The sequence below is a fragment of the Bacillus rossius genome, chromosome 13 (genome assembly GCF_032445375.1).
Source record: "Bacillus rossius redtenbacheri isolate Brsri chromosome 13, Brsri_v3, whole genome shotgun sequence".
Lineage (NCBI taxonomy): Eukaryota > Metazoa > Arthropoda > Insecta > Phasmatodea > Bacillidae > Bacillus > Bacillus rossius.
Genome location: NC_086340.1, coordinates 1,520,129 through 1,547,534, shown reverse-complemented (window position 1 = coordinate 1,547,534; position 27,406 = coordinate 1,520,129). Strand labels below are relative to the sequence as shown.

General features: G+C 42.7%; 1 protein-coding gene across 5 annotated transcripts in view; it reads right to left on the bottom strand.

Moving 5' to 3' along the window:
• Nucleotides 1–20,703, bottom strand: part of LOC134538084 (band 7 protein AGAP004871) — a 50,720-nt gene extending 30,017 nt beyond the window's left edge. Inside the window, exons 1-2 of one of the 5 annotated variants that reach the window (XM_063379089.1) lie at nt 20,641–20,703; nt 6,771–6,897 (exon numbers count right to left, since the gene is read on the bottom strand). In XM_063379089.1, coding sequence (XP_063235159.1) covers nt 6,771–6,822 — 52 coding nt within the window. In that variant the 5' untranslated portion in view covers nt 6,823–6,897; nt 20,641–20,703. Of the gene's footprint in view, nt 1–6,770; nt 6,898–10,098; nt 10,212–10,692; nt 10,762–11,409; nt 11,460–12,634; nt 12,722–20,640 lie in introns of those variants that run through there. The other 4 variants (XM_063379085.1, XM_063379088.1, XM_063379087.1 and 1 more) reach the window with 4 other exon arrangements.
• Between the last annotated feature and the right edge of the window lie 6,703 nt (nt 20,704–27,406).

The window sequence follows — 27,406 nt, the reverse complement described above, 5'->3', positions numbered from 1 at the left end:
TCACTGTCGCAAAATTGTTTCCTTGAAATAATTGTGACGTGTTACTGCCCCAAATTATTTCAAGGAATAATTTTTCAGCGGTGTTTGTAGAACTTCATTCAATTAAACATTAACCAGAAACTCAGTGATCCATCTTAAATACTTTCTATATTATTTACAATTATTATTCACAGCAGCGGCGTAACTCCATAGAGAGAATTATGGATGGACAGGAACGGAAAATCGTCATCTTGGATTCAATAATTTCTTAGGCTTTAACGATTTTCTACCCTTTAATTTTCAAAGTTGGGTTTAGTTAAAGCATAGTTTCTGATTTTAAGGGATACCCGAAGCGAATAGTGTTTAGTGTTGAATTCATATTTTTTAAATGACTGCAACTGTGATAATGATGTCAAGGGGCAATATGCTATTATCTTTGAAAATCCATCGATGTGTTACATCTGCTTATCGAAGGCCAATTTCCAATACTAAACGATGAAAAATTGAAATGTAATTGAAACTGTTGAAGCCAACATGGCGTCCGGCTACCGCTAAAGACTCGAGTGAATGACACCCGACTGGATCCCAACCACGGACACGTCGAAGCGCTGGTATCAGGGAGCATCTGGGCCCACCTCTGACCAATCTCAAGTTAAACGTCATATTATCCTACTTTCTATAAAAAGGCGCTCAGCTGGGTCAAGCCCCTCCCAACCACCACTGGTATCCGGTGGTCTGTCGACCGGAAGTACCGTGTTTGTGACGCAGGCGGAAGTGTGGTCGTCGATAAAGGATCGATGAGTCGCCAAGCGGGCGCAGGGCCAAGATGGCGGCGCCCAGGAACGCCACGTGCCGCGACAGTCGGGAACACGTGACTCGAGGGCTTATCCCGGCCGGGTGGTCAGGGGGGAGGCAGCTGTCAGACTTACCAAGTGCTACATAAATAAAACAATTTGTAACTAACACTCATAAACTATTGTTTACTATTTTTTATATATGTTTTCCTTGGGTTTTTTGTTTATTGTTGTACGGCACCATTGACTCTCCTGCCACGTGAAAGAGTTTGAACCTCGAAAAATTACCTCCTTCAGTTTAAGTCCAATAAATACACCCCCTACCCCTACCCTTTTCTGTTTTGGGGTGGCAACGTCCTTGACATATGAGCTGATAAACTTAAAGCATGCAGGCTCATCTGTGCGCAAGGGCAACGACTGTGAACATGGGGCTACTGCGAGTCCGGCTGAACGTAGGTTCGGTTCCCAGCCAAGCCGGCCTCGTCAGGCGAGTGTCTGTGTCGGCGAGGCGGGACGACAAGTGCAATATCCGAGCAGCAACCGTGACATTACACAACGGAGAAATGAATACAAAGGTGTAACGCAAGGCCCTTGGGTGTTTTCAAGAATACGTACATGTTTTTTTATGCCTTAAAAATTACTCTGAACACACGCAAAATTTCTAAAAATAAAGTTTAAAAAACTTAAACCTGAAACCGAACTGCATGTCGGCCCTCAGCGAATTCTTGAATGCTTTTCCTAAACAGACCCCGCTCTGATATGTTGAGTAGTTTCCAAATCGCGTTGTTTTTCCTGAGGCTCTGCGCACCGCGTGTGTGCCCGGGTAGGCAGGGGCCTTAAGGGCCACTGGAGCGTGGCCTGCTGACGTGTGGGCCGCTTCGCGCAGTTACGCCCGCCGGCGACCCGGGCTGCAAACAACGCGCGCCTCTTCGCACTCCTTCAAAGCCCGTCTCCGAACGCCATCGTCCGGGCATCGCGCAGTGGATGAACGAGAGAAAACGCTGCGAGTGGTAACCGTCATCCGCTAGGACGAGTCACGCTAATGACCGTTCAGCAGGTGTCCGGTCGACTAGGCAGACCTCCACAAGAACTCGCGTGATCTGAACACTGCTTGACGTATCCGAGAAACTCTGAGGGTGGTTTAAGGCATGGACACGCGGTGCACATTGTTGGAAGCACTGGAGGGACCAGCACAGGTGACGCTGGACGCCCCGACGAGACGCCAGGCTCTCACCCTGGCTGTACATGGAGCGGGCGTCGGCGGGCGTCGCTCTCTGCGGCGGCGGGCGACGCAGCTTGACGGGGTCGGCGCCGATGCGCGGCATGCCCGGCGTCCAGACGCTCGATACTGAGGCGGACCTGCCAGCGCCGTGGCCGACTGCCCCCCCCCCCAGGAGCCCCTGGCACGCGACGACACGCGACGACACGCACAACACGTGCCCTGTCCCCCGCTCCGAACACCACAAGGTGTGGTTACAGTTCCCGGATCCAGTTTATATCATCACGACTTATTGTGGGGAGAACTGGGTTCGAAAGGGACAGCCCAATTAAGTTTTATTACAGTTTTATTAACTAACTTACTAATATTTACATTACTTAAAAATGTCTGTTCGAAAATCTCTCCCACTTAAAAACCGTTTTTTCGCAAATCACTAAGTATCTGTCCAGTTCCGCAGTTCACACTCCTGACTGGAGCTAGTCTCAACAGTTGTTCGCCCCTCACCTCGCGCCTGTCCACACACAGTCTCGCGCCACTCAGTCGCACTCTCTCGATCCCGTCACTCCGCGTCGCGCCACTCTCGAGGGGGTCTCTCACCCTCTCCGCCGAACTCGCGGAGGCCAGCGTCGCTGCTTATTGTACCTGTGGCGCCCTTCTAGTATCGACGAGAGCGGACGTGACGAGTCGCGTCGTCCCGGGCCGATCCGACGCCCGAAAAGTCCAGAAAGGCGGTGTTTATTCACGCCACTCCGCGCGGCGGCCTCGGCCGCTAAACGGGTAGTTGACAGTGGCCTGAGGAGGATCGGTGCGGGGTGGCGGAGGGGCTGGGTAGCGAGGACGGCTGTACTGGGCGCGGTCAGGTTAAGTTATTACCATCTTGTTAAACAGAATTATAGTTAGGTTTTAAAAAGGGAAAAATACTTTACAGTTTTTTTCCTATAATGAATACTTTTCGTATATTTATCACGCTCGGGATTATTTTAAAGAATTCTAAATTAAACTTCATGTCCGAGTATCGTATTATAAGTTTATTTGCAACATGAGAACACGTGAATTTGCTCGGTTCCAGGGAGGATATAGCCTATGTTTACACATCACTGGCAAGGTACTGAATGACTCGCTCACTTTATTTTTACTGTAATGAAGTTTAATGCTAGTTCCTTGCTGATGTGTTAACATATCTGTTCAACAATACTCACTTTATAGTTAAATGTTTACGGATTTTTCCTACAGGTTCCTTTCAAGTTATTAAACAAACCTCTAGCATAAGGATTTATAAAACTGCGGTTGGTTTTGCAAGCCAGAGAGACTTTTTAACTGCAGAACATTGACCCGCGCCATGTAAAAGTTCTTCCTTGGTTCAAAAAGTACCGAACCAATCAAACAAGCTTGGTCTGAGAGCATATTTTTCTGCCTTAACAGAAAAATGTTGGCTTAGTATATTCTGACTCGGCAAAATTCATAATTTGTGTAACTGACGTGTTTTGCTGTATCAGCAATATAACATGTTCTTGATACAATTCAAACAAGTATTTTGTTGATTCCAACAATCCTTTTTTCTCAGTGGAAGAAAAGCAACTTAAAAAAAACTGAAGGCAGCCTACAGCATAACAATCTGACATACTAGATTTTTACTATAGGCTACATCATATTTTCAATCAGCAACCACAAAATATGTCAAACCGATGGATTTTTTTTTAAACATTACAAATAATCTTGTTGACCTTTACTTAATTTGATAGAAGTAACCCCTGTGATATGGTCGGTCCTAATTAAACCAAACTGTGTCACACCAAACATTCCTTCCTCCCTTAGCACCAGCTGTGACTCAGGAACCACGTCATTTCTTGGTAAAAGTGCTTCGGAAGGTTTCCAAACGCCAATTATGTGGAAACTGGACAAGTCGCATGCGCACCTTCATTTTGATCGTGAACTCGGAAAACAGCCTCACTTACCGCAGTAATGGCAGGGCGTCATTCCACAATCAGATACAAAACACGGCCGTAATGCACTGGGGAAACTGCCCACTGAAACAAAAAGGCTAGCTTCCCAAGCTTCAGACGATCAATAGCACACGGATGTGCCCTAATTGGAGTCACAATTGTTGTGGCAATTTTCTTTTGTGTACGAGTTTATTCCGTCCGTCCGAAAGTATGTCCGTCCATAAACTAGCCGAGCCACTCACAACCATCCAGCTAACTATTCAGGCTTGAATGTTCGAGAAACATTTGCCTTGTAAAAGTTTACCAGTCTGACGATCATGTACGCTAAGCACTTATAAATGATTTAACAAACTTCTAAATCTTTATTTAAATATATTTTGGAGTTACCGTGCATTATTGATTACTTTTGCGTCACGGACAATATGAAACTTAAAACTTGTTCGTAGGTAAGTTAAAAACACGAAACGGAAGCAGCTAAACAAATAAACAAACTTTTAAAAAATTTAAAATAAAGGCAATGTCTTTCAGATATTTTGAGGTTGTAATTCCACCCGTCTGTCTTGGAAAGGTTTTGAAAGACGGACGGATGGAATTGATCAGGCCATCTGATTGGCTTCAGGCCACGTGATCGATGGACGGATGATTGCGAGTCCAGCTTGGTCCGTGAAGTGGAGGTGACGCGAGTACCAACCCTGGCGAGTAAACGCTGACTGTGAACTGGGGTATTCCGCGGTGTGGCCTTGAGCCTTGATCCTTGATTGAGAAGGCCTACCCGCTCGGTCACCGACGAAATGTAGATGACATTTCTCGCTTCCAGACAAATTTTGTTTTAAAAATTTAAACCACACTGTTTCCCCAGTTGTCAAAACACATAGGATCCAGAGTTATCCTCATTGAACGTTGTTTTCGGCCTGCGAGTATTGGTAGCACTGACGCAGCGCCACATTGGCGTACACACACAGACTCCAAATGAAAATGAAACATCCCAAGCACATCAGTGGTACCAAAGCCACAATGCTATGTGGCCACTCAGGCGGTTCTGAGATCTGAGGCCAGATGAAAGTGGTAGCCATGCAAAGTGGCCTTTGAACTGACAACGCGTTCGACGCAAGAATAGGTCCGGTGAAATAATGAACAGGTCAGAATCATTTTCTTCGTGGACGCACTAACACAGATGGAACGAATGACTACATCTACGTTCCCTGTTTTATGACAAATGTATGCTGGTATGGTTTTACACATCGGCAGCAACCATTATACAGAGTTTCCGTAAAAGAAGCGTTGTAGAGTGTTAGTTCAAGGTCACAATTAGAGAGTAACTCAAAACATTTTAGATAAGCGCATGAGCGAGTACTGCTTTGTTGTTTTCTCGCTTGCAGCGCCACCTGCACAAAGTTGCGACTCCTGAGCGCGAAATGTTTTATGTTCTGCAATTTGCTAAGAGTGAATATTTAATTTAAGTTCAACGTGCGTTTCGTTTAAAGTTTAATTGTGATCCCATCATGTGGCAAAACTACCCGCCGATTGTATAGGCAATTCGATACGACATAGCTCTTTTTCGCTGGCCTGCAAGTTCACCTGACATAAAACCATTCGATTATCTTCCTTTTGGGCTTTATAAAAGATCGTGTCTATGTTCCGCCGCTACCTAATGATTTGCCAGAGTTGAGACAGAGAATCGAAGAGGTTATTGCTTCCATTACTCCGGACTTGTTAACCAATGTGTGGGAAAAATTTGATTTTAGGTTCTACGCGTGCCATATACCTAAAGTTGCACATATTGAACATTTTTTTAAGAAAAAAAAAGTTAGTTTACCTTTAATTCGGTGTATGATTTGTTGTAAATAGTCTAAATGAAACTGTTATAATATAACACAGAAACTGTAACATTATTTTATGGACACCCTGTAGTTGATGCCCCAGTAGCAACACTACAGGAAACCCACCAAGGCAACTCACGGCAACAGGCACCAGAAATGGTGCTTAGTGTATTAGCTGCGCTCGCAGATGCTATCGGGCGCCAATAAGCTTTCAGCTGTGCGTCCACTTTCCACGCGACCACGGAGCAGTCGCGGCTAAGCACAAACAAACAGTGTTTTTTTTTTCGATCGATTCTCTTTTACTATCTTCTGAATTATTTATTTACTTTTTAATTTTTTAGCTCCGCAACGGGTCAAAATTTAAAATGTTCGTTTCCTTTTATTTTTTTCCATGAGTCTAATATGCATGTTTTAAAAAATACCGTTCTACATCGCGCATTATTATAATATTATTATTACCAGTAGGACTTAACGTATCGTTGGTAGCTAGTTCATAGAGACTGTAACACAGCCACGCAGCGCAAGAAGCGGTCAGGTCCCGTGTTAAGGATGCCTCAAGGCGTGGTAGTATTGGAGAGGGCGCTAGAGTCTCACTCTTCGTTTGGAGTACCGTGTAGCTATGACACTGCCGAAAGATAATATTTTCCTTGATTATGTATGGTATTTGTTTGTGAACAATGACTGCAAAATTCGGAACACAGTCCACCGAAAAACTCTATGACACAGGAAAATACCATCTACAAGTGTACCTTCTCTATGGCTTTGATCCGTTTACCTTTTAGTAGCCGGAAAATGCTAAAATTTTAAAATTACAATCCTATCATTTATAAATTATATTTTTATTATATATATATATCAGAAATTTCATGTGTTTTGAATTATTTAGGAATTTATGGACTAGTATGACGAACATTAAAACAAGGTGTGATAATATTTGATGTTCGTTTAAGAGCGCGCCGTTTGAGTTTGACTGGTTGTTCCGTCGCTGACGGTTGGGAGGGTACAGAGGCCTCACCTCCGATGATCTTGTTGCGGTAGTCCTCACGGTGGTTGCTCAGGTTGATCATGGCAACCTGCGAGCGGGCCGGCGCGGGGGGAGGGGGGTTGCCCGCGGTGCTGCTGATGGTCAGGTTGCCCGCCGCCTGCAACACACAGCAACACCCCCCCGCCTCACACCTCGCCCTGCACTCGTGGAACTGAACCTCTGCTAACGGTTTGGTGTGTCTATACATATATATTCAACTAGCTGCAGTACCCGGCGTTGCCCGGGCTGAACACATGGAGCTTTATTGTCTGCGAGCTAAAGCAAACTGGATAGCGCTATATGACCAGTGTGTTGGACATAGAGAAATGTCACACAATTACTGTTTGTATGTTTATGATCTATGATTTTTTTGTTTACCCATGGCGATCGGTTATTTATTATTTATTATTAATTATAAATTATTAAGACCATTAATCGAAATAAAAACTATCCTATCTCTCAGGTTGGAAAAAATTACACATAAATGCCAATTTTCATCGAAAAATCGGTTGACTTGGTGAAGAGTTCACTGGAAACAAACATCAGGACACTGGATTTATATATTGTATATTATATATATATGCATAATCTATTAATGAACGTGTACGGGGGCGCAAATCTGTGGGATTCGCCCGCGCGAATCCGCGCGGCCCGAGAGTTTTGCGAGTCGGGTTGACCGACGAGTCTTCCCTGGGCGGGGTGCTTGTATGTTGTATATTGCCCACGTGCCGGCCTGCCTGCATATATACGATAAGCAGGAAACTAAAATACACAGAAAGTTGCCAATGAATAAAACATAGTTTTGACGTTTATGTTTATCAACTCCGTTTCGCAATCGCAAGCGAGTTCCCTCAGTGAGGGACTTCTTAGGTCCAGGGGGGAGGGCACCTACCCCCCCCCCCCCCCGGGACATACGTCCATGAAGGTGTAAAGCCAATAAATACAACACAGTAGAAACGTGATCAACGAAGGTATAAGCTTGCTTTATTCTAAATTTTGGTAAAAGTTCTTATTACTGAAGTAGCTTGGCTTCTGGGTTGTAGCTGCGTCCTTCATGGCGGATAATTCACCCGACGTTTCGGTAGATTTTTCAGTCGCCATCGTCAGGGAGCAGCTACCTGCAATAGGTAACTGCTTCCTGATGATGGCGACTGCAATGTCGACCGAAACCTACAGTAGGTAACTGCTCCTCGATGATGGCGACTGCAATGTCGACCGAAACGTCGGATGAATTATTCGCCAAGGACTCGCAGCTACAACTCAGAAGCCAAGCTACTTCAGACAATAATGGCCGTGAGAGCCTGCGAACATTGTTAGTTCTCATTACTGTTGGATAAAAGATCCATCAAGATTGATTACGTGGCAAAATTATAATCACAGTAGTAAAAGTTACATCTGCGGTCAGTAGCGGATCCATAGGTTTACCTCGGAGGGTGCACTCTAGGATTTCAGAGTAGCCAGAGAAAAAATGTGTTATAATTACTAAATTTGTATTTAATCTACTCACACTACACATACCATCCAACCACCAGAGTTTATGATTCTACAAGAAATTCATTAATTATATTAAAATATTTTATTGGTTTCAGAAACAATCGTTTTTGTCGACAATATTAATATAGCAGACAACTGGTTTTTCGGGGGGGGGGGGGGGGGGGGCACTTGCCCCTGGTGGGCCCCCCCCCCTTGAATCCGCCACTGTCTGCGGTACGTGTCTTCAATTGTTTGCTCGAGTGTCCGCCTAGACGGCTTGCAGAGGTCTGTGTGGCAGCGTCCGTCCGTCTGTCCGTCAGCTAACTGACCATACACAACACTCCGCAGGGCCGTCGTTATATTCCTCCACCGGATGCCACCGATCAGCTGTAAGGCTTGCATCTTGAAGGGAAATTCTCTTGTTAAGATAAAGTAGTTCCACGGACATGTACGCTAAACACATATATAAATAAATATATTTAAGAGTTGCTGTACGTTATTAATTACTCTTCTTTGTCTCGGTCGATTTCTGTTTTAAAATATGAAACTTTACAAACGTGTTCGAAAGCAACATAAAAAACATTATAGGTAAGCAAGCTAAAAAAAATAAATGAATAAACTGTCGAACCTTTTAAGTAAAGTTGCAAACATTTTGGAGGTTGACTTGATGAAAGCTTTTGGACATACGCCATTGCTAAGCACATGTATGTCTGTAGAAGAAAACTACAAAAATCCCAATAGACAAAAACACAAATTAAGCAAAAAATTGCTGTTGTCAACAGGATATTATGGAATATTATGTGGTGTTTATATCCTGTCGACAACAGCAATTTTTTTACTTAATTAGTGTTTTTGTCTTTTGGGTTTTTTTGTAGTTTTCTTCTACAGACATACATGTGCTTAGCAATGGCGTATGTCCAAAAGCTTACATCAAGTCATGCACTCCCACTGCACAAATCTTTCAAAGATAATATTCTGGAGGTTGTAACTCCATCGGTCCGTCGACAGTGGAGGCTCGGGAAGCTATTGGCGGACGGAAGAACAGGAGGTCACGTGACTCACTCGGGGCATGAAGGAATGCCGCGGTCACTTCTCCGCGAGACCACCGTAAGGGTCAGTGTCGCGTGCAGGCGGGACTCACAGCTGAGCAAACATCAGTCACGGAAACAGTGTATTCGAACCTACCGACACGGGCGCACGAAGCAGCAGCCAATGACAGCACAGCTGGGAACTGATTATAATTATTCATCAAATGGTGATAGAAAATTATCGCTCCATGAATTTTCTCGAGTAATGCTTCCTTAAAAAAAAAAAAATACCATAATTATTTAGACGAGTGGCTCGTGATCCATGTACATAAAAATTACAATTTTATTTTCAGATTTATTAAATTTTGTGTTTGCTAACATGATTGCTTGCCCTATCGTTACCTAATACAATTTATGTGATGAAGAATAGTGTTTACAACTGCCGGCCAGATGTCTCAGAAAAATCCATGTTTGAAATATGAATTTCCTAACACAGCGCGCGCGCGCTTGGTCCATAGGCTGGCGTGTTTGGCTGGTGGGCCAAGAGCGGGGGGTTCGATGTTCTCAAGCCTTCAGGACCGGGTGTTTGTGACGTTCCTCTCCCCCTCTTCCCGCGGGAGGCGATGGCGAACCACCGCGGAATCATCCTGCCTCAGTGTTGCTTGGCTCACGACTCCAGAAATAGGTACAAAGACTCATCATTATAAACTATTTCCTCGGCTATAATTGAAAGCATTATAAGTTGCGAACAAGAAGTGCGCCGGCGAGAGAGTGCAGTGCTGGGAGGTTGGCCCGACTGGCAGCAGGCTCAGACTCACTTTGAGGGGGTTGGCGACCCTGGGCAGAGCCGGTCCGCGCACAGACACCGGCGTGAGACCCGGCGCCATGACGCCTCTGGACGCCCTTCGTGGTCGGCGTCACGCGGCTGTTTGCCGCGGCGGCGACCCGTGTCGCGTCGGCGGGCGTCTCTCTCTGCGCACCCACCCCCTTCCCCTCCCTTCTCCACCCTCCCTCCTTCCCTCCCCTCGTCCAGGCGAGCCTGGAGCCAGTACTTCTTCTTTCTGAGGTTATAATATAATAATGTATACATCACCTGCAATAGCACCCTCGTTTATATTTTTTCCTGTTTTACATTTTACAACTCAAAAAAAATCTGTATAATTTTGGGCAGTTGGGAACCATTCATTCCGAAAACCCATATTATCCTTTTGTAACTGTACAATATAGCGATGTTCACGATACCATGACGAAGCTAGGCATAACGGGAGGGAAGACCTTAAGCACGAAACAACACTCGGTTCTCCCACTCGGTTCTTGTCGAGTGGCGTGTGGCGCCCAGGCCGTGATCACGTGCTACTTACCTCGCTATCCGGGCCCCATAGAGCGTCCCTACAGTCGTAGAGGGGACATACCTGCAGCTGCACATCCTCTGTGTCGGGTATAGCGTCCATGAGCCGCAGTCTCTGACCCTCCAGCCCTCCCAGCATGACGGCGTAGCGGCGTGTGGCGTCCAGGCCGTGATGGCATGTAGCGCGTGATCACGTGCTACTTACCTCGCTATCAGGGCCCTGTAGAGCGTCCCTACAGTCGTGGAGGGGACATACCTGCAGTTGCACATCCTCTGTGTCGGGCAGAGCCTCCATGAGCCGCAGTCTCTGACCCTCCAGCCCTCCCAGCATGACGGCGTAGCGGCATGTGGCGCCCAGGCCATGATCACGTGCTACTTACCTCGCTATCCGGCCCCTGTAGAGTGTCCCTACAGTCGTGGAGGGGACATACCTGCAGTTGCACATCCTCTGTGTCGGGCAGAGCCTCCATGAGCCGCAGTCTCTGACCCTCCAGCCCTCCCAGCATGACGGCGTAGCGGCGTGTGGCGCCCAGGCCGTGATCACGTGCTACTTACCTCGCTATCCGGCCCCTGTAGAGTGTCCCTACAGTCGTGGAGGGGACATACCTGCAGTTGCACATCCTCTGTGTCGGGCAGAGCCTCCATGAGCCGCAGTCTCTGACCCTCCAGCCCTCCCAGCATGACGGCGTAGCGGCGTGTGGCGCCCAGGCCGTGATCACGTGCTACTTACCTCGCTATCCGGCCCCTGTAGAGTGTCCCTACAGTCGTGGAGGGGACATACCTGCAGCTGCACATCCTCTGTGTCAGGCAGAGCGTCCATGAGCCGCAGTCTCTGACCCTCCAGCCCTCCCAGCATGACGGCGTAGCGGCGTGTGGCGCCCAGGCCATGATCACGTGCTACTTACCTCGCTATCCGGCCCCTGTAGAGTGTCCCTACAGTCGTGGAGGGGACATACCTGCAGTTGCACATCCTCTGTGTCGGGCAGAGCCTCCATGAGCCGCAGTCTCTGACCCTCCAGCCCTCCCAGCATGACGGCGTAGCGGCGTGTGGCGCCCAGGCCGTGATCACGTGCTACTTACCTCGCTATCCGGCCCCTGTAGAGTGTCCCTACAGTCGTGGAGGGGACATACCTGCAGTTGCACATCCTCTGTGTCGGGCAGAGCCTCCATGAGCCGCAGTCTCTGACCCTCCAGCCCTCCCAGCATGACGGCGTAGCGGCGTGTGGCGCCCAGGCCGTGATCACGTGCTACTTACCTCGCTATCCGGCCCCTGTAGAGTGTCCCTACAGTCGTGGAGGGGACATACCTGCAGCTGCACATCCTCTGTGTCAGGCAGAGCGTCCATGAGCCGCAGTCTCTGACCCTCCAGCCCTCCCAGCATGACGGCGTAGCGGCGTGTGGCGCCCAGGCCATGATCACGTGCTACTTACCTCGCTATCCGGCCCCTGTAGAGTGTCCCTACAGTCGTGGAGGGGACATACCTGCAGTTGCACATCCTCTGTGTCGGGCAGAGCCTCCATGAGCCGCAGTCTCTGACCCTCCAGCCCTCCCAGCATGACGGCGTAGCGGCGTGTGGCGCCCAGGCCATGATCACGTGCTACTTACCTCGCTATCCGGCCCCTGTAGAGTGTCCCTACAGTCGTGGAGGGGACATACCTGCAGTTGCACATCCTCTGTGTCGGGCAGAGCCTCCATGAGCCGCAGTCTCTGACCCTCCAGCCCTCCCAGCATGACGGCGTAGCGGCGTGTGGCGCCCAGGCCATGATCACGTGCTACTTACCTCGCTATCCGGCCCCTGTAGAGTGTCCCTACAGTCGTGGAGGGGACATACCTGCAGTTGCACATCCTCTGTGTCGGGCAGAGCCTCCATGAGCCGCAGTCTCTGACCCTCCAGCCCTCCCAGCATGACGGAGTAGCGGCGTGTGGCGCCCAGGCCGTGATCACGTGCTACTTACCTCGCTATCCGGCCCCTGTAGAGTGTCCCTACAGTCGTGGAGGGGACATACCTGCAGCTGCACATCCTCTGTGTCAGGCAGAGCGTCCATGAGCCGCAGTCTCTGACCCTCCAGCCCTCCCAGCATGACGGCGAAGCGGCGAGTGGCGCCCAGGGCTGCCCACGCCCCGGACACGCAGTGCGCGCGCGGCGGGCACAACAGGCAGGGGGCGGGTCGATGTGGCCGTGAACCCCGTCGAGGGCCCGACACCTCCCATCCTCACTCAGCCCCACAACTGCCCCGCTGCTCACTCATCTGCGATGTCCGCTCCTCGCGTGGTCCAACTCATTCGTTTACCAGTCACCAAGAACTCTTTGGCAAACTGTTCGGTCATTTGTGGTTCGCCTTTATGGAATCAAATTCTTTTTTTCCCGCGTCTGTGTGAAATTCAAGTCGTTCCGCGGTGACATGCCTCATACGTTAGGGCCATGCCCTGTTCGCGAAATGATTCCGAGACTAGCCGAAAGTTAAAACACTGCAGCATCGTCTGTGTTTCGTGATTGGGTGAGTTCCTTTCAGGTACATGTCTACTGTCAGTGCCTACAACCAATCACAGCAGTCCAACACGGAAGCAAACCCTGAGTGGCTCGGTCAAATAAAAGCAACGACTTCTCTCGCAGACGGCCGCCAATCACAAGGAAGAAACCGCTGATGCGGATATACCATGTTGCAGTATAATAGGCGTTCAGATTTTTTTTCCCGAAAAATGCCTGCCCCTACTCATACGATAGCAGAGTGGACATGAAACACTTATACCAAAACACCCTGGATATTTCTTGGATTCTTTCGTCGCAAGGTAGACTGCAAAAATGTGTACCTTTCCATTGGTTTACTGATTGGATCTTAATTGTTTAGCCACTCCCCTCTACGACTGTGGGCCAGTCAACTACCAGCTTCAGAATAAGGGTCGAACCGCCTCGACCAAAGAAGGCGAGGTTCTTCAGTGAGGAATCAGCCAATAGGAAAGCATGCATGGGTAACATCTATACAGAACTGTGAACTGTAGCCTGACATAAATTCAATTAGTGAAATTCCCTGGCCCCTACACTATTAGAAATTACAGTATATTTATGGATTTTCAAACGAATTCTTCGTTATTTCAAACAAGTGAATCTTCATAGAAACTACACATTGTTTCGCTCCAGACAAATGTGAACAAAAGATGAGTGTACTTATTGTATAATTAGAGACCTGCAAAATTCGCGGGTTCAATGACCTCCAGGATAGACTCTACTACACTCTACACACTCGGGCAAATGCCACCTGTTCATTGGCTGCTGACTTGTGAGTCGTCTCGACCGAGTGTCTGTGATTCGACACTTCTATGAGTGAGGGTCTCTAATTGGCCCTCATTAAACCAGATTAACAGTGAACTAGTGGTAGAAAAATCGCTAAGGTATATTTGAATTGTAGCATATCACGAAATGAATCCGCGAATTTTGCAGGTCTCTATGTATAATTAATAAGTTTTTAAATGATTTGTCAAAATACCAAGACTATTCTTTGGATTCATCATATTCATATTCATACGTAATTTTACGGAGATTCCTGGATAAATTTTATCTTGCGTTCTTCGAGGCTCTCAGAGGTTTTTAGGCTATTGTCACAAACTTCATTTTTTTATTCCAAAGAACCTAAAACGTTTCCGCGAAATCTGATGCATAGGTACCTTCCTACATGTGTTTACTATAAATTAAATATTTTTTAGCGAGACAACCACCCTACAGTGTGCACCTTCCAATATGTTGTGTCAAATAAAGTTGGGGGTTTATGACTCACGGAAAACATCCTCAACACGGCCATGTTTGTTTGACATGTTGGATTACTTGAGTTTATATCAAATATTTTGCAAATAGGACGGGTTGTAAATTTGTTGAATGATGGGTGCAGTCAGCCAATCAGAATCGTGTCTAGCGAAAACGGAACTGACATCCGTGTCCGTCGCAAAGATTATTTAAAATGGAGAATGATCACATGGTCAATCAAAGAAGTTATAAAAGTTAAAAATTTAAAAATATTGTTAGCATAATGTCGTATCCGAAAACATTTTATGCGTAAAAAAATGGAATATTATTTATATAATAATGTTCGCAGGCTTTCACGGCCATTGTCTGAAGTAGCTTGGCTTGTGGGTTGTAGCCCTGTCCTTGGCAAATAATTCACCGAAGTTTCGGTCGACATTGCAGTCGCCATCATCAGGGAGCAGTTACCTACTGCTCCCTGATGATGGCGACTGGAATGTCGACTGAAATTCGGCGAATTATTTGCCAAGGACAGGGCTACAACCCAAAAGCCAAGCTACTTATTATTTCTATAACTTTTAAAATCACTGAACGTTTATTTCATTATGTAACTAATATTATTGTGATATATAAATTTTCAAAATATTTAAAAATGTAGCACTGTGATGCATTATTTAATTTGAAAATGGAGATTATAATCGAAAACTTCGAGATGGTTCAGACAAAAAAAAGTTGATGATAGTGTGACACGATATAAAACATATTTGAGGTTATGTGTCCACGTATATTAGACGGGGCAAATTGTAAGCCATGTTCCCTCCAAGTCTACTGGCAGATGTGTCGGACAGCGAGGCAGGGTCTGCAGCGGAGAGAACAGGGCGCCACAGACAGCTCTGGCCGGGTGGACTAGAGTTCTGCGCGGGTTGGTCGATGTCGGAACGAGACCTGGATCGATTCCCGGCGAGGACACGTGACACGCCGGCCCGCCCCCCCCCCCCTCCCCCCTCCCCCCGGCCAACATTTTACTTAATTATGTTAAGAATATCATTTCGATTTAAATTTACACATGTTCGAAATCACAAATGTAATAACAAGATAAGAAATTCCAAGCAGCAATGTGATGACATTATTTTAATTTCAAAATTGAGATTTAAAAAAAAGGCAGTGGTGGCTCTGGGTTTTTCAATTTTATTGAGAACCCTTCACCCCCCCCCCCTTTTTTTTTCCACCGAGAAATTAAAAAATATATATATATATGCACTTTCAAACAACATTACTAACCCTACATGGAACTGAAATTTCGACGATAGTTTTGCTAATTTATTTTAGGGAATGTTGATATTCTTTCCCGATAAATTTATCTTCGGGTTCAGTTTTATAAATGCTTATGATCGAATTGCGGTGGAATCGCGGAATTATACGTGGCAATAAAATGTTTGACAATTTTTTTCCCAATACGAAAACATGAATTTGAAATTTTTATTGATCCTCACTTTATTTTACATGTTAATTAAATTTTTTTTTCCCATTAATGTCCATTTCAAAAAGAACACAAGACAAACAAAAGGTGTGTGTACTTACGTACGCTCGTTAGAAGTATATACTTCTTATTGATTTAAGACGATTTTTTTTTTAATTTACTTAAACAAAAATTAGTAAAATAAATACTCAGTATTCAATATTAATATAAACATGAGTATAAAATAATACTTTAGCGATACGATAAACAAATAAAGTGTATTAATATATATTTGCTTAAAGCATAATTTCTTTAATTCAGTAATCTGTAATTTAAAAAAGTAAATTAAAACATCCTCCAGCGGGATTCGTACCACTGGCCACTATCTTACTTCCCGCGCACTGTAACAACTGCGCTACAAAGCCCAACCGAAAATTGTAAGGAGAATGTGTAATTTAATGTTTGTAATACCAGTATCCCTAAGCTTTCCTTAAAAACTAGAAAATACTCTTTACTAGAACTATTTTTAGTTGACCAGGGTAGTTTTCGCTAACATCTAAAGTTCGACACACCATCAAGACGTTTGGTATGTCCCCTAATTTTTTTTTAATGAAAGTGATTATATATATATATATATATGGGTTTTTTCATACACGTGAGACCCGCCATCTTCCTGTGAAAATTTCGTTGCGTGGTGCGCGCGCAACGTAAAAAGCCTGGAGAAGCACAACCTCAAAAACCAAAAAGAAAAATTTAAAAATGAAAGAAGAAAAAATTGGTTGTCTGTAAAGTCGGTTTACGGACGATAGTTTAACGTGACAACGTCATAACAAAACATTGATGAAATGATTGCATACTTTTATGAATAAAATTGAATCATTATTATTGAATTATCACTACCTTGTATGGTTACAAAGAAGGAGCGAAATGAAATCTACAATTTAATTGATAAATTTACTTTTATTTGCACTCATTAATTCAAATATGTTTATTACTTTAACGAAGAGATTATTTTAACTATAACTTTTATACATGTTTGCTATTTAACTTCTTCCAATCTGTGTTATTCTGTTAAGGATAGGACGATGATAGGAAAAGTAGGAAACGAATGGGAGTGTTTCAAGTTTAATGTGGCTCGAAAAAGTCAAACCGATGGTTGTTCCAATCGGGTGGAAGAGAGATAGATGCGGCGCAAGCGTACAATGAGCGTAACGGGACACAGCGTAACGGGACACTTTTTCGTGCGTGCAGCTGGTGTTCATCGATTTATTAGACGTTGTCACGTCAAAAAGAAATGTTCGGCCCTGGCTCCGAGACTACGGCGGTGCGGTGACGGTGGAGGGGGGAGTGAGGAGGGGGGAGGGGGGAGGGGGCACGTCGCGAGGCGAGGCGATGACGTGGTTGTCGGCGAAGACGACCGGCGCTCCTGGCGCGTGAATAACACATGAGCCAGGGGGGCGAGTGCCGGGGAGAATATCCTCGCTGCCCCAGTACCGATGCCAGCCCCGCCGCCGCTAGGAGACCTTCTTCAATAACGGACGAGTCCCTCTGCCGCCACGCCCACCGCTGGCCGAGGGAATAACAGCTGCGGTCATACCCGTTAACCCCCCACCCCCCTCGGGTCAGGACATCAACCCCCCCCCCCCCCTGGCGTGACCTCGACCTCCACGTCACAGCCCCCAGAGCCGCGGGTCGATACCCACGTGTGTATTATTCCCGTCGCCGATTGGCGCGCTCCGGGAGTTGTGGTGGGGGGTGGATGAAGGTGCGCTTGTCGGCTCCGCGGGGGTCGCTTCCCGCGCAGTGTGTCTCAGGGATGCCGATCTCGAGGGAAATGAGTCGATTTATCGAATCGATTATAAATCGAAGTAGACAAGATCGATTCGCATAAAAAAATCTTTGTCCCGGTGACTCGCTGAGCCGAGACCAAACCATTCGATCCCTTGCGGCCGGGTGGCAGGTCCGCTGCAACCACTAATCGATTTTTACGAGTAATTTTTCTTTTTATAATTTGAATTTTTTTTTTAAAGAAATGTTAGTGGCACGCAAAAAATTTCTGTGACTTTTCAGAACCTCTACGTTTTTACACTTAGGAATTTAAGTATGATAATTTTGCTTGAGAAAAGAAAATTTAAAATTTTACACTTCGGTTTTTAATTATAAAAAATTTTCTAATGTTTTAGTCCCTCAGTCAACTGTTTGATAACTTCGTTTCAACAAATCATAAAAACTTGTTATATTAATGTTTTTTTTTTAATACATGAAACACATGTCAAGTTTGTATGGAAGACATGCTTGCAGTAACACGTGTGCAAACCGGTAATAAATATAGACTTCTTGGAAACACAACTGCCATCATCAGGGTGCCTACAGTTACTAAAGGTACCCCTGACGATAGCGACTGCAACGTCGACCGAAACGTCGGTGATATCTTCGCTTTTCGACGTGGCTGCAATCCAGAATCCAAGCAACTCTAATCTCACTATAACCTAATGTAGTTGTGTTTTACTTATCCTGTCTTCGCTGGGTATTTTTTTTTTTTTAATCCTGGGAGGTGTTGTGTCCAAACCCAGTCTTCATCCCGTCTGAACCCTGGCTGCTTAGGCCTCACAAGTATTTGCAGGAAGCTGTATTGAGAACAGTGAGTGTCAAAGCATTCTCCTGTAATCCTTGGCACCGTGTTAGTTCCTTATTCTTGACCTCAGCACTAACTGCGCACGGAGTGGTCCAATAGGAGAGGCGATAAGGGCCTACCCCCTAAACACAAACACACCCCAAAAAAAAAAGGCGGGAGGGATGACAAAAAAAAATATCTACTCCAGTCCGCAATTTACCTAAAAAGTAGGTTCGGTTTTATTTAATGTATTATTTTACTTTCTTTGGTGCTACTGTTGTGGAACCTTTTCTTAACTTCACTGATGTACGTAAATAAGTTAAAATAATATTATGTTTAATTAATTTAATTTAAAATACGTTATAAATGAGTTCACATGACCTGATGTTACAATATCCCGACGCGCCACTTGATTGGCAGACGGAGGCAGGCCTGGCTCGCCAGAACAGACGCGCTAGTTAATAAGTGTTGCGGGGGAGGGGGGGTTGAAACAAGACCAACTATCTCAACGACCATAATGTAGCGCCGAGTCACCGCTTGTCGCATTTCGCTCGACGACGCTCTCCATCCATGGTAAACTACCTACGGTTATCAACCATGGTCAACTAACAGTGTGTAAACAACTATTGTTAACTAACCATTTTTAAACAACCATGTTTAACCCATTATGGTTAAGTTACCACAGTTAACTAACAACGGCTAATTAACCATTGACAACTAACCATTATTTAACCAAACAGTTGAATAACCATGGTTAACCAACCATGGTTAACTAAACATTATTTAACTATTCACAGTTAAATAGCCCTGGTTAAACAACCATTGTTAAACAACCATGGTTAACTAATATGGTTAGTCAATTTATTTATACAACCACAGTTAACCAACCACAGTTAACATACACATTTAAATAACCATTGTTAAAACCAAAGTTAACTAACCATGGCTAACTAACAGCAGTTAACTAGCCGTAGTGAACTAACCGGTTAACTAACCGACAGTAGTCAGTCAGCGGGATGACGTCACGTGGGCACGAAGGCCACCTCTGCGATGGAAAAAAAAAGGGGGGGGGGATGAAGATTGTCTCCTTTGTTAAACGAAGAGCCCAAAATTAAAAAAAAAAAGTCTACATTAACGTATTTTTGGCGTCTTGGATAATCATTATTATAATTGTAGTTTTAATCTGATTCTTAAGAGTAATAAAGTTTACAAAAATTACACACAGTACAGTAGCACTATAAAATAATAAATTAAAAAAAAATTCTAACCAACTCCAAATGTTAGATTATATTCGGAGAATAAATTTTCTACTATAAAACCAAACCTACCCTATTTTTACCCCTTTACATTTGGAATTTGGTAATGATATACATGGCCTATTGGTAAAGTTTGAAAGAAAAAAAAGTTGGTACCAATAATATAAGTTTCATAGGAATACATTGAACAGTTTATGCGTGATAACAGATCGGACACATGAACAGACAAACGATTTCAAAAACTATTCGTTTTAACTATAAATATTTTAAATAGCGGTTTCATATAGGTTTTTTTTTTCCTTCTTAAATGTATGTACTTCACAGACGTTTCACCAAACAATTTTATTATTAGTATACATAACGATATGAAACAATGTCATTAAGTACTAGATATGTAAAATTATGAGATGACCGATATATTATTCTATAAAAACATGTATTTAAATTATCTCACACCTCTTTTTTTAATATAAATATAAAACCCAAAAACATAACCAAATTGTGGTTCAAAAAAAAAATAATTACTAGAAACTATAGTGCATGGTACCAAAAAAAGAGGAAATTGATAATCGATTACATATAATTTAATTATGTATAATTTGCGTACCTACCTAATATTTGGATGTTAGGTACTTGATTCTCCGGCAAGGTGGTAGGTAATATTTAGCTACTCTATAAATGTCATGATACCTAATTTATAATTCTCTGCAAAACATAGCAAAAACGAATAAGATGGAGTGTTATGTTCAATTTAATTGCATGATTTTTAACGTTCCTAGTGTTAATATTAATAAACGAATATAACGTTTTCTATTCAAAATTTGGCGCCACATGAAGTATATTTTGTTGAATGTATAGAATCAGTGGTAATTAAATTTAATCATAATATATTGAAATCAATATATTTACAGTAAACAGTCAGGAATATTTCAAGTGAATCTGCTTACCGCTTTGTAGCTCGCAGCCTCGTGATTTTCCCTAGCAACTATGTAGTCCGCATGTGAAAGCCACAGGTCGCTCGAAAAATTAACTTGTACTTTAGACAGACGTAGTTTCCATTCCTACCACCGTGGTCAAGCTAGCGCTGCGGAATTCGCGGTAACGTTTCATGCTTCCGCACTCTCCTCACAGAGAGCACTGCATTCTCTTTATGGAAAGCGATGATTGTATACACTAAATTTAAAAATAAGAAACATGTTTTACAAAGGTACTATACACTATGTCTGATAATGTTAATAATGGTTACTATTACAGCGTGATATGTTTTAACACGTGTTTAATTTACTGCCACAAAACGTAGCACGAATTTATTTTTTATAATTTTGGTAAAAATAAAAAGGAAAAAAATCAATCAACTTTGAATCATGTTCTCCTCTGCATAATTAGGCCGTTAAATAAAAACCTGTTCATTCTTAACAGATACCTATGTAAAAGTATCCGTAATAACCTGTGAGAAAATATTAAAAGTAACAGGTATTCTAAATAGCACAGTAGCCCAATACTGCTGTTCAAGGCCGTAAACAGGCTGAGGGACATATATCCCCTCCCCTTCCCCCCCCCCCAAGCTTTTCCCCCCAACAAAACAATAATAAAACGGATGGCGAAAGAAATTCTTAAAAAAAAAAAAAAAAAAAAAAAACTATAATTTTTACCAACAAAAGGAAATTAATTTGAAGCAAAACAGTGGTCAAAGGGGTAGTGATACCACCACCCTTCCCCTGCGCGAAAAACTAAATTAATTCGGCATATTGTGCGCTTGCTGCTATTACCACTTAACGTAATCATTGTATAAAATTTTCACAGCACCTTAAAAATTAATTCATTGTGCACAAACCTGCTACTTAAGCCTGCCCCACACGACACCCATTTCCTTAGCAGTTTTCATGTAATTTTTATGCTAGCGCGCCTGCTCCCGTGTGGGTAACATTTCAGCACCCTTCCAAGGGGTCTGGCTCTGGGTATAAAAGTTTTCATAACAGAAGTCTTAGCCAAAACCGTAATAGAACGTGTTCTATTTTTCTGCTATACCCACGAGCTGGAGCCGTCAAGATGGCGGACCCACGTGTTGCAATATAACCCCGTATAGAGTCTGTATTGTCAACATTAAGGGACGTAACAAATGTAATGGTATGCCAAATGAAACTTTATAATAGTAAAACTACTATGGAATATATTTGTTAAGCTGAAATTGCCACAGAAAGAAGTAATCGAAAATTTTAAAATACGTTATGAAAATACATTACACTCTATATTACCCATTATCTCCTATCACATCCGTAGAAGTTGCGGTAGCGTAGTGGCGAAGGGCACGATGGCAGAGATAGAAAGGTGACTTTTGAATGTGGTTCGAATCCTCATCAATCTTATTTTTTTTTTAGTTTTTTTTTAAATAACAGATAATTAAATTGTACATACTGTGCTTTCTGCAAATATAAATTATTAGAATTAATTTATGATATAATATTATTAACTACATTTAGGTGTCTCAGTCCATTGATTTTATTCATAGTACTACGTACCTAGATTTATTTTTACTTTTAAAAAAGTAAAGTAAAATCACATGTTCACAAATAATTTAAACCAAAAGTTAATTTTATAATTAAAACGCCAACGTTTATTAAGAAACGAGTGTCCATAAATTAATAATGAATAAACTGATACTTCATAGCGACACACCTGTGAGGGTAAAAAAAAAAACATGCAAAATGTTTTTCTTCACCGAAGATTTAAATTTATTACGCGGTATGTGCGTGTTTATTTGTCTCACTGGGTTACAAAAAATATTAGTTACAATTCCTCTAATTATGTAGTTAAATATATAAGTAATCAATAAATCTTATATATAACATATATGAATCGGTAGCATTTTTTTTACTATTACAATGAAATTAGCTTGATTAACTGTATAATTAAATTAAAATTAGAATTTAAACCGTACATAAACTACATTTAGTAAACCCAATGTCCCTTGTATCATTTAAATTTATATATTTTTAGATTTTGAAATTAACCTACAACTTAAAAATATATTTGTAATTCCAAAATTGCTCTTAATTTGTTTTTAAATACTAAACCAATTTTGTTATTTATTTGCAAATGAAAAATATAAGATAAAATATCAAATAATATTTCCGCAAGTTACATAATTTTTAACACAAACAGGTGTTTTTTTTTTTTCAGTATTTTGATAAGTTGACTACGACAGGTTTATCCTCCCCTGATATGTTTGCTTTGGTCGGCAACTGCGTTGGCTGGTTTTCTGTTAGCATTCTAGGTATCGTGTGTATGGAGTTAAGAAATCTTTCTGCGGTTCTGCTATACAAATTTTTATGAAAATTTTTATACCCATGGGTATAACAGAAGTTATAGCAGAAAATGGGCATCGTGTGGGGTGGGCTTTAGTATCAGCAACACTGAAGAGCTAGCTATTGCAAAATTAAACCGATAAGTATGTGCTCATTCGAGTAACAGTTCTATTTAACTAGGCGATGAAAGAGCTATCATTAATAATGCACTATCGAATGGAAACCAAATATCCATAAAATTTTAAATATGAAGATTAGAATATATAGTTGACCTTTCGAGATAAAATAAGAAAAGTAAAAGTTGTTAGCTGTTATAAATGTTAGAAATTCAATACTTTATATAGAATAACATAAATATATAGTCTGTGATAAATATAGACATTAAGCATACAAGATCATTTAAATATTTTCATAAATCATATGCTTTACTTTTTTCTATTAAGATAAAATACAAATATTACGAATTTTATAATACTTTAACTTTTATGTTAATACTAAACAAAAATATAAAAATATATATATAAATTGTAAATTAAAATTTAAACTTATTTCTTCTTAAAATAGTTTGTACAAAATATCTAGATAGCACTGCAAACACTTTCTGTGATTGCCCATAAAGTATGATTCTCGAACACCGCTGAAATAGTACTTGATTTACTCTATTGTCCTGACTTACCTGTGAGCAGTTATCAGCGTTTTAAGGTTGCTCATAATTACTTTTTGATCAATTTAATCCATCAGCTTTTTAAAAGTATAGAGAGTCTAATTTAGATGTCTGTACTGAAACAGTTACTAGAAATTAAGAATAAAGAACTAGTAAAACCAAAAGACGCCATCTTTGTTTCATGTGATTTTTAGGACATATATTTTTTTAGTGTTTATTTTTCAAAATATAGTGTAGTTAATAGTGATTGGTTGTTAAAAAATATCTCCCTTGCAAAACCATTGGTGTTTAAAAGGGTATTGAATTTATTTTAGGGAATAACTATAACAGGCAGTTTATTTTATTACCTATCGATACAAGTCCTTTGAGCAATAGATATTAACATTCAAATCTTGCAGTGACTTTAACATATTACGGGGGTTTGAGTGTATGGGAATAATAATGGAAAGAACAAGAAAGCAAAAATAATACAGAAACTATATACTACAATACCATTTTTATATACGGTGTTATTACTTTCTTATCTATTACAACACCCAGAGCAACTGACAGCTCAGGATGTCTTTGCCAAGATTCGAATTTGCAGCCCCCATGGTTCGTGACGATGAACTACACCCTGAAAAGTCTTGTGTACTAGCGCCAAACCACTCCCCACTAATTGGCACCAGGGAAAACACCCTTTGCGTACCACAGAGCAGGCTCCAGAACAATGCTGTGTCATTGTAGAATGAGCCAAAGAAACAAGGTCTTAAAGTTGTGCTATAATATGCTATGACAATGTGCCTTTAACTGTTTCACTGTAGGCCATGTTTCAACAATTTTTTATATTATTGTCATGGAGTTGCGACTGAATTGAGAAACGATCATTTGAAATAGATGAGAACAATTTCAATCATGCCTGCAACTCATTATACTTTTATTAGAAAAAGGCAGATGAATTTTATAAATTATAGATTATAAATCCACCATTGTATTGTGTCAGAAGGAAATGTGTATTTAATATTCATATATCATTGATATATTACTGTATCATCCACATTGTCCAAAATCCTGCTCTTTGTATCCTCAGTCAGGGTAGTCAAAAGAAAGGTGCCAGAAGGACCAAATCCCAGGACCTGAATACCAGGAGAACCCTGGATGAGTATCAAGTTTATTTTAATGCTTGGGTTTACCCTGTGATATTGTACCTCTTATGATAGTAAAGCTCGGTCTCCAGGAAAACCCCACCTCCCGCCCATCACCAAGTACCAGTCCCCGCTGACGGAACGCACCCTTGCATCACATCCGCACGAGTCAAGTTAGTGATTGTGTCCGCAACTAAGAAAGTGCTACGTGTCATGTGTTAGGCACCTGTATGTGTACCGGTGTATTTAATTCCAGTAAGAATTTATGTAAAATCATAATATTCACAATTAGAAACTGTATTGTTAAGTACGCGTTGACGTCGTACCGACCATGGCCGTTAAGCCCATGCTCCGCACCGCCAGTACCGTATCCCGTTTTCGGAGTGCGCCCCTTGCCCAGCCGGATTGAGTCAAGCGAGCGCCCCAGGCGTGACCTCAATTAACTGAATTAAACATCAGGACACGAAACCCCGGGGGCTCGACTACGGAAAACAATTCCCAAACGATGCACTAGGACGAAATTAATTAATCACAAGCAGTGAGAAAGTGCGTCGTAGAGACTCCGTGCATGCGCGGCGCGCACGGAACAGAAAACAATCCTCGTTACTAGCCACAGCGGCTACTGGCCTTGATTAATTGGCCTATGATAGTGGTCTAGCCAAACTAAGGGAATTCAAACCCAAACAGTGCACATTGAGACAATTTGTAGTTAAATTTACAGTCGCCAACTTGGTGCCGCATTTAAATTAATAAATCCATTAAAACAACTGTTAAGCCTTAGGCAACCATTTACCAGGTGCAAAGTTTTAATCAAGCACCTGGAGTATGTTTTTTGCTCATCATATAACAAATTAAATTATTATAAGTTTTTGGTGCCGACTCACAAAGAAGAGAAAGTTTCTCTTCCTTGCGAGGCGGCCATGTTCGGCAGTCTCCAACCACTCCGCGTCGGGAACAGACGTGTGTCCGTGGGCAGCATTCAAGTTAGTTTCATTCTGCACTACATCTTCAAATTTAAATCCTTTTATTAATTCACCGCTGCCCACGTCGAATCGGCGCGTATTTTGCGGAACCGGGCCTATCCCGACCGTATTCATTGTGATACCGTTCTGCATATCGTATCACTCACGTAAGTGTTTCTCCGAACTTAGGAGCCCGCTCATCGAGCCCCCCCTGCACCCGTTAACTTTCGGCGCTGGCCGTCTCCAGCGAGCATCGACCCACGTCCCGCGAGACTGCCGCGGTAACCATTTCAGTGTCACATAGTGTTGTGTTTTTTTGTTAATTGTGTAACCGCTAGACGTCGCCAAGTGTTGGTGAGAATTTTTGTAGCGGGACTGAACCGCGGAGTGGACTTGTAGAGCGTACCGTGTACCCACGCGGACCCCCGGTGAAACTCCTAAATTAAATGTAACTCTCATCAACTTGTGTACAATCATTTTTTGTAGTCTCCCGTCCTCCACACGGCCGAGCGGCCTTCACAGCCAAGGGAGAACCATTCAGGTTAGATTCGAGCCGTGTACCTGGCGAGGCACGCGGGGGCAGAGTACCCACGACCCAACATCAACGGCCCAGCAGTCCGCTAGCCTGGCGCCCCTCCAGACAACAACAGCATCGCGACGCCCGTAGCGCCCGTCAGGTACCCCCCGGGCCTTTCACAGAGGTCGGGTGACGGCAGCGTGAACCCTTAATAGTACATTGGTTTGACGAACACCTTAAAATCTTTTGCGGCCCCAAGCCAGATTTGACATGTAACGCTCACTGAGTGTATTTAATAATATATAAATAGTCTTGCTCCAAGCGACGAACAGTCTGTGGTGTGACTGGTGTTTTTCAAATAAAAAATCACCATATAGATAATACGCACATAATTAGACCTGACGGTCGTTTCCCATGCAAGTAATGTAACTAAATAAATTGTAAGATGTTTAGATGTTAAATTTTAGGTGAAGTATTTATTAGTGCTTTAAGGGTGTGGCATGTGAGGGTGCTCCTCCCCTCTCACACCACTCCCCTCTTGCAGCAGTCTTCAGGAGTTCCCGATACCAGGCGGACATGACAATAACATGTGGAAACTGTGGGGTTAGGGGGTAGCCTCGGAAAAATGGAAAAAATTAACTCTTAAAAAAAAAACAGTTTTAAACCAAACCGGAACTTAAATTTAGAAAATGATTTTGCTTAAGAAATTTTTATATTCTTTCCTGGTAAATTATTAATGGGTAAGTTTCATAAATACTAACAGTCAAAATTGGTGTAATTGCATAATAACTTGTGCCAATAAAATCCTCGAAAGTTTTTAATATACGAATTCAAGAAAACTTAACTGAAATAGAAGTGTATCGAACAGAACTTTGAATTACATAGTAATAACAATTTAATACTTTTTTTTTCCATTAATGTCAATATTTGTTAACACATAAAGCTAGACAAATGGGCAGCGCGGGGCCCGGGACAGTTTCCCGGCTTTCCCGGACCTCGGGCAGTCCCTGGAACAGAAAACACTAAACTGGACTCAGCATTACCATTAATCTATACATAGAGCCAAAATAAGTAGCATAAAAATATGTTTTAAAGTTTAAAAATTAAAGCTCTTGGTGTATTGAAGTGTGAATGAGAAATA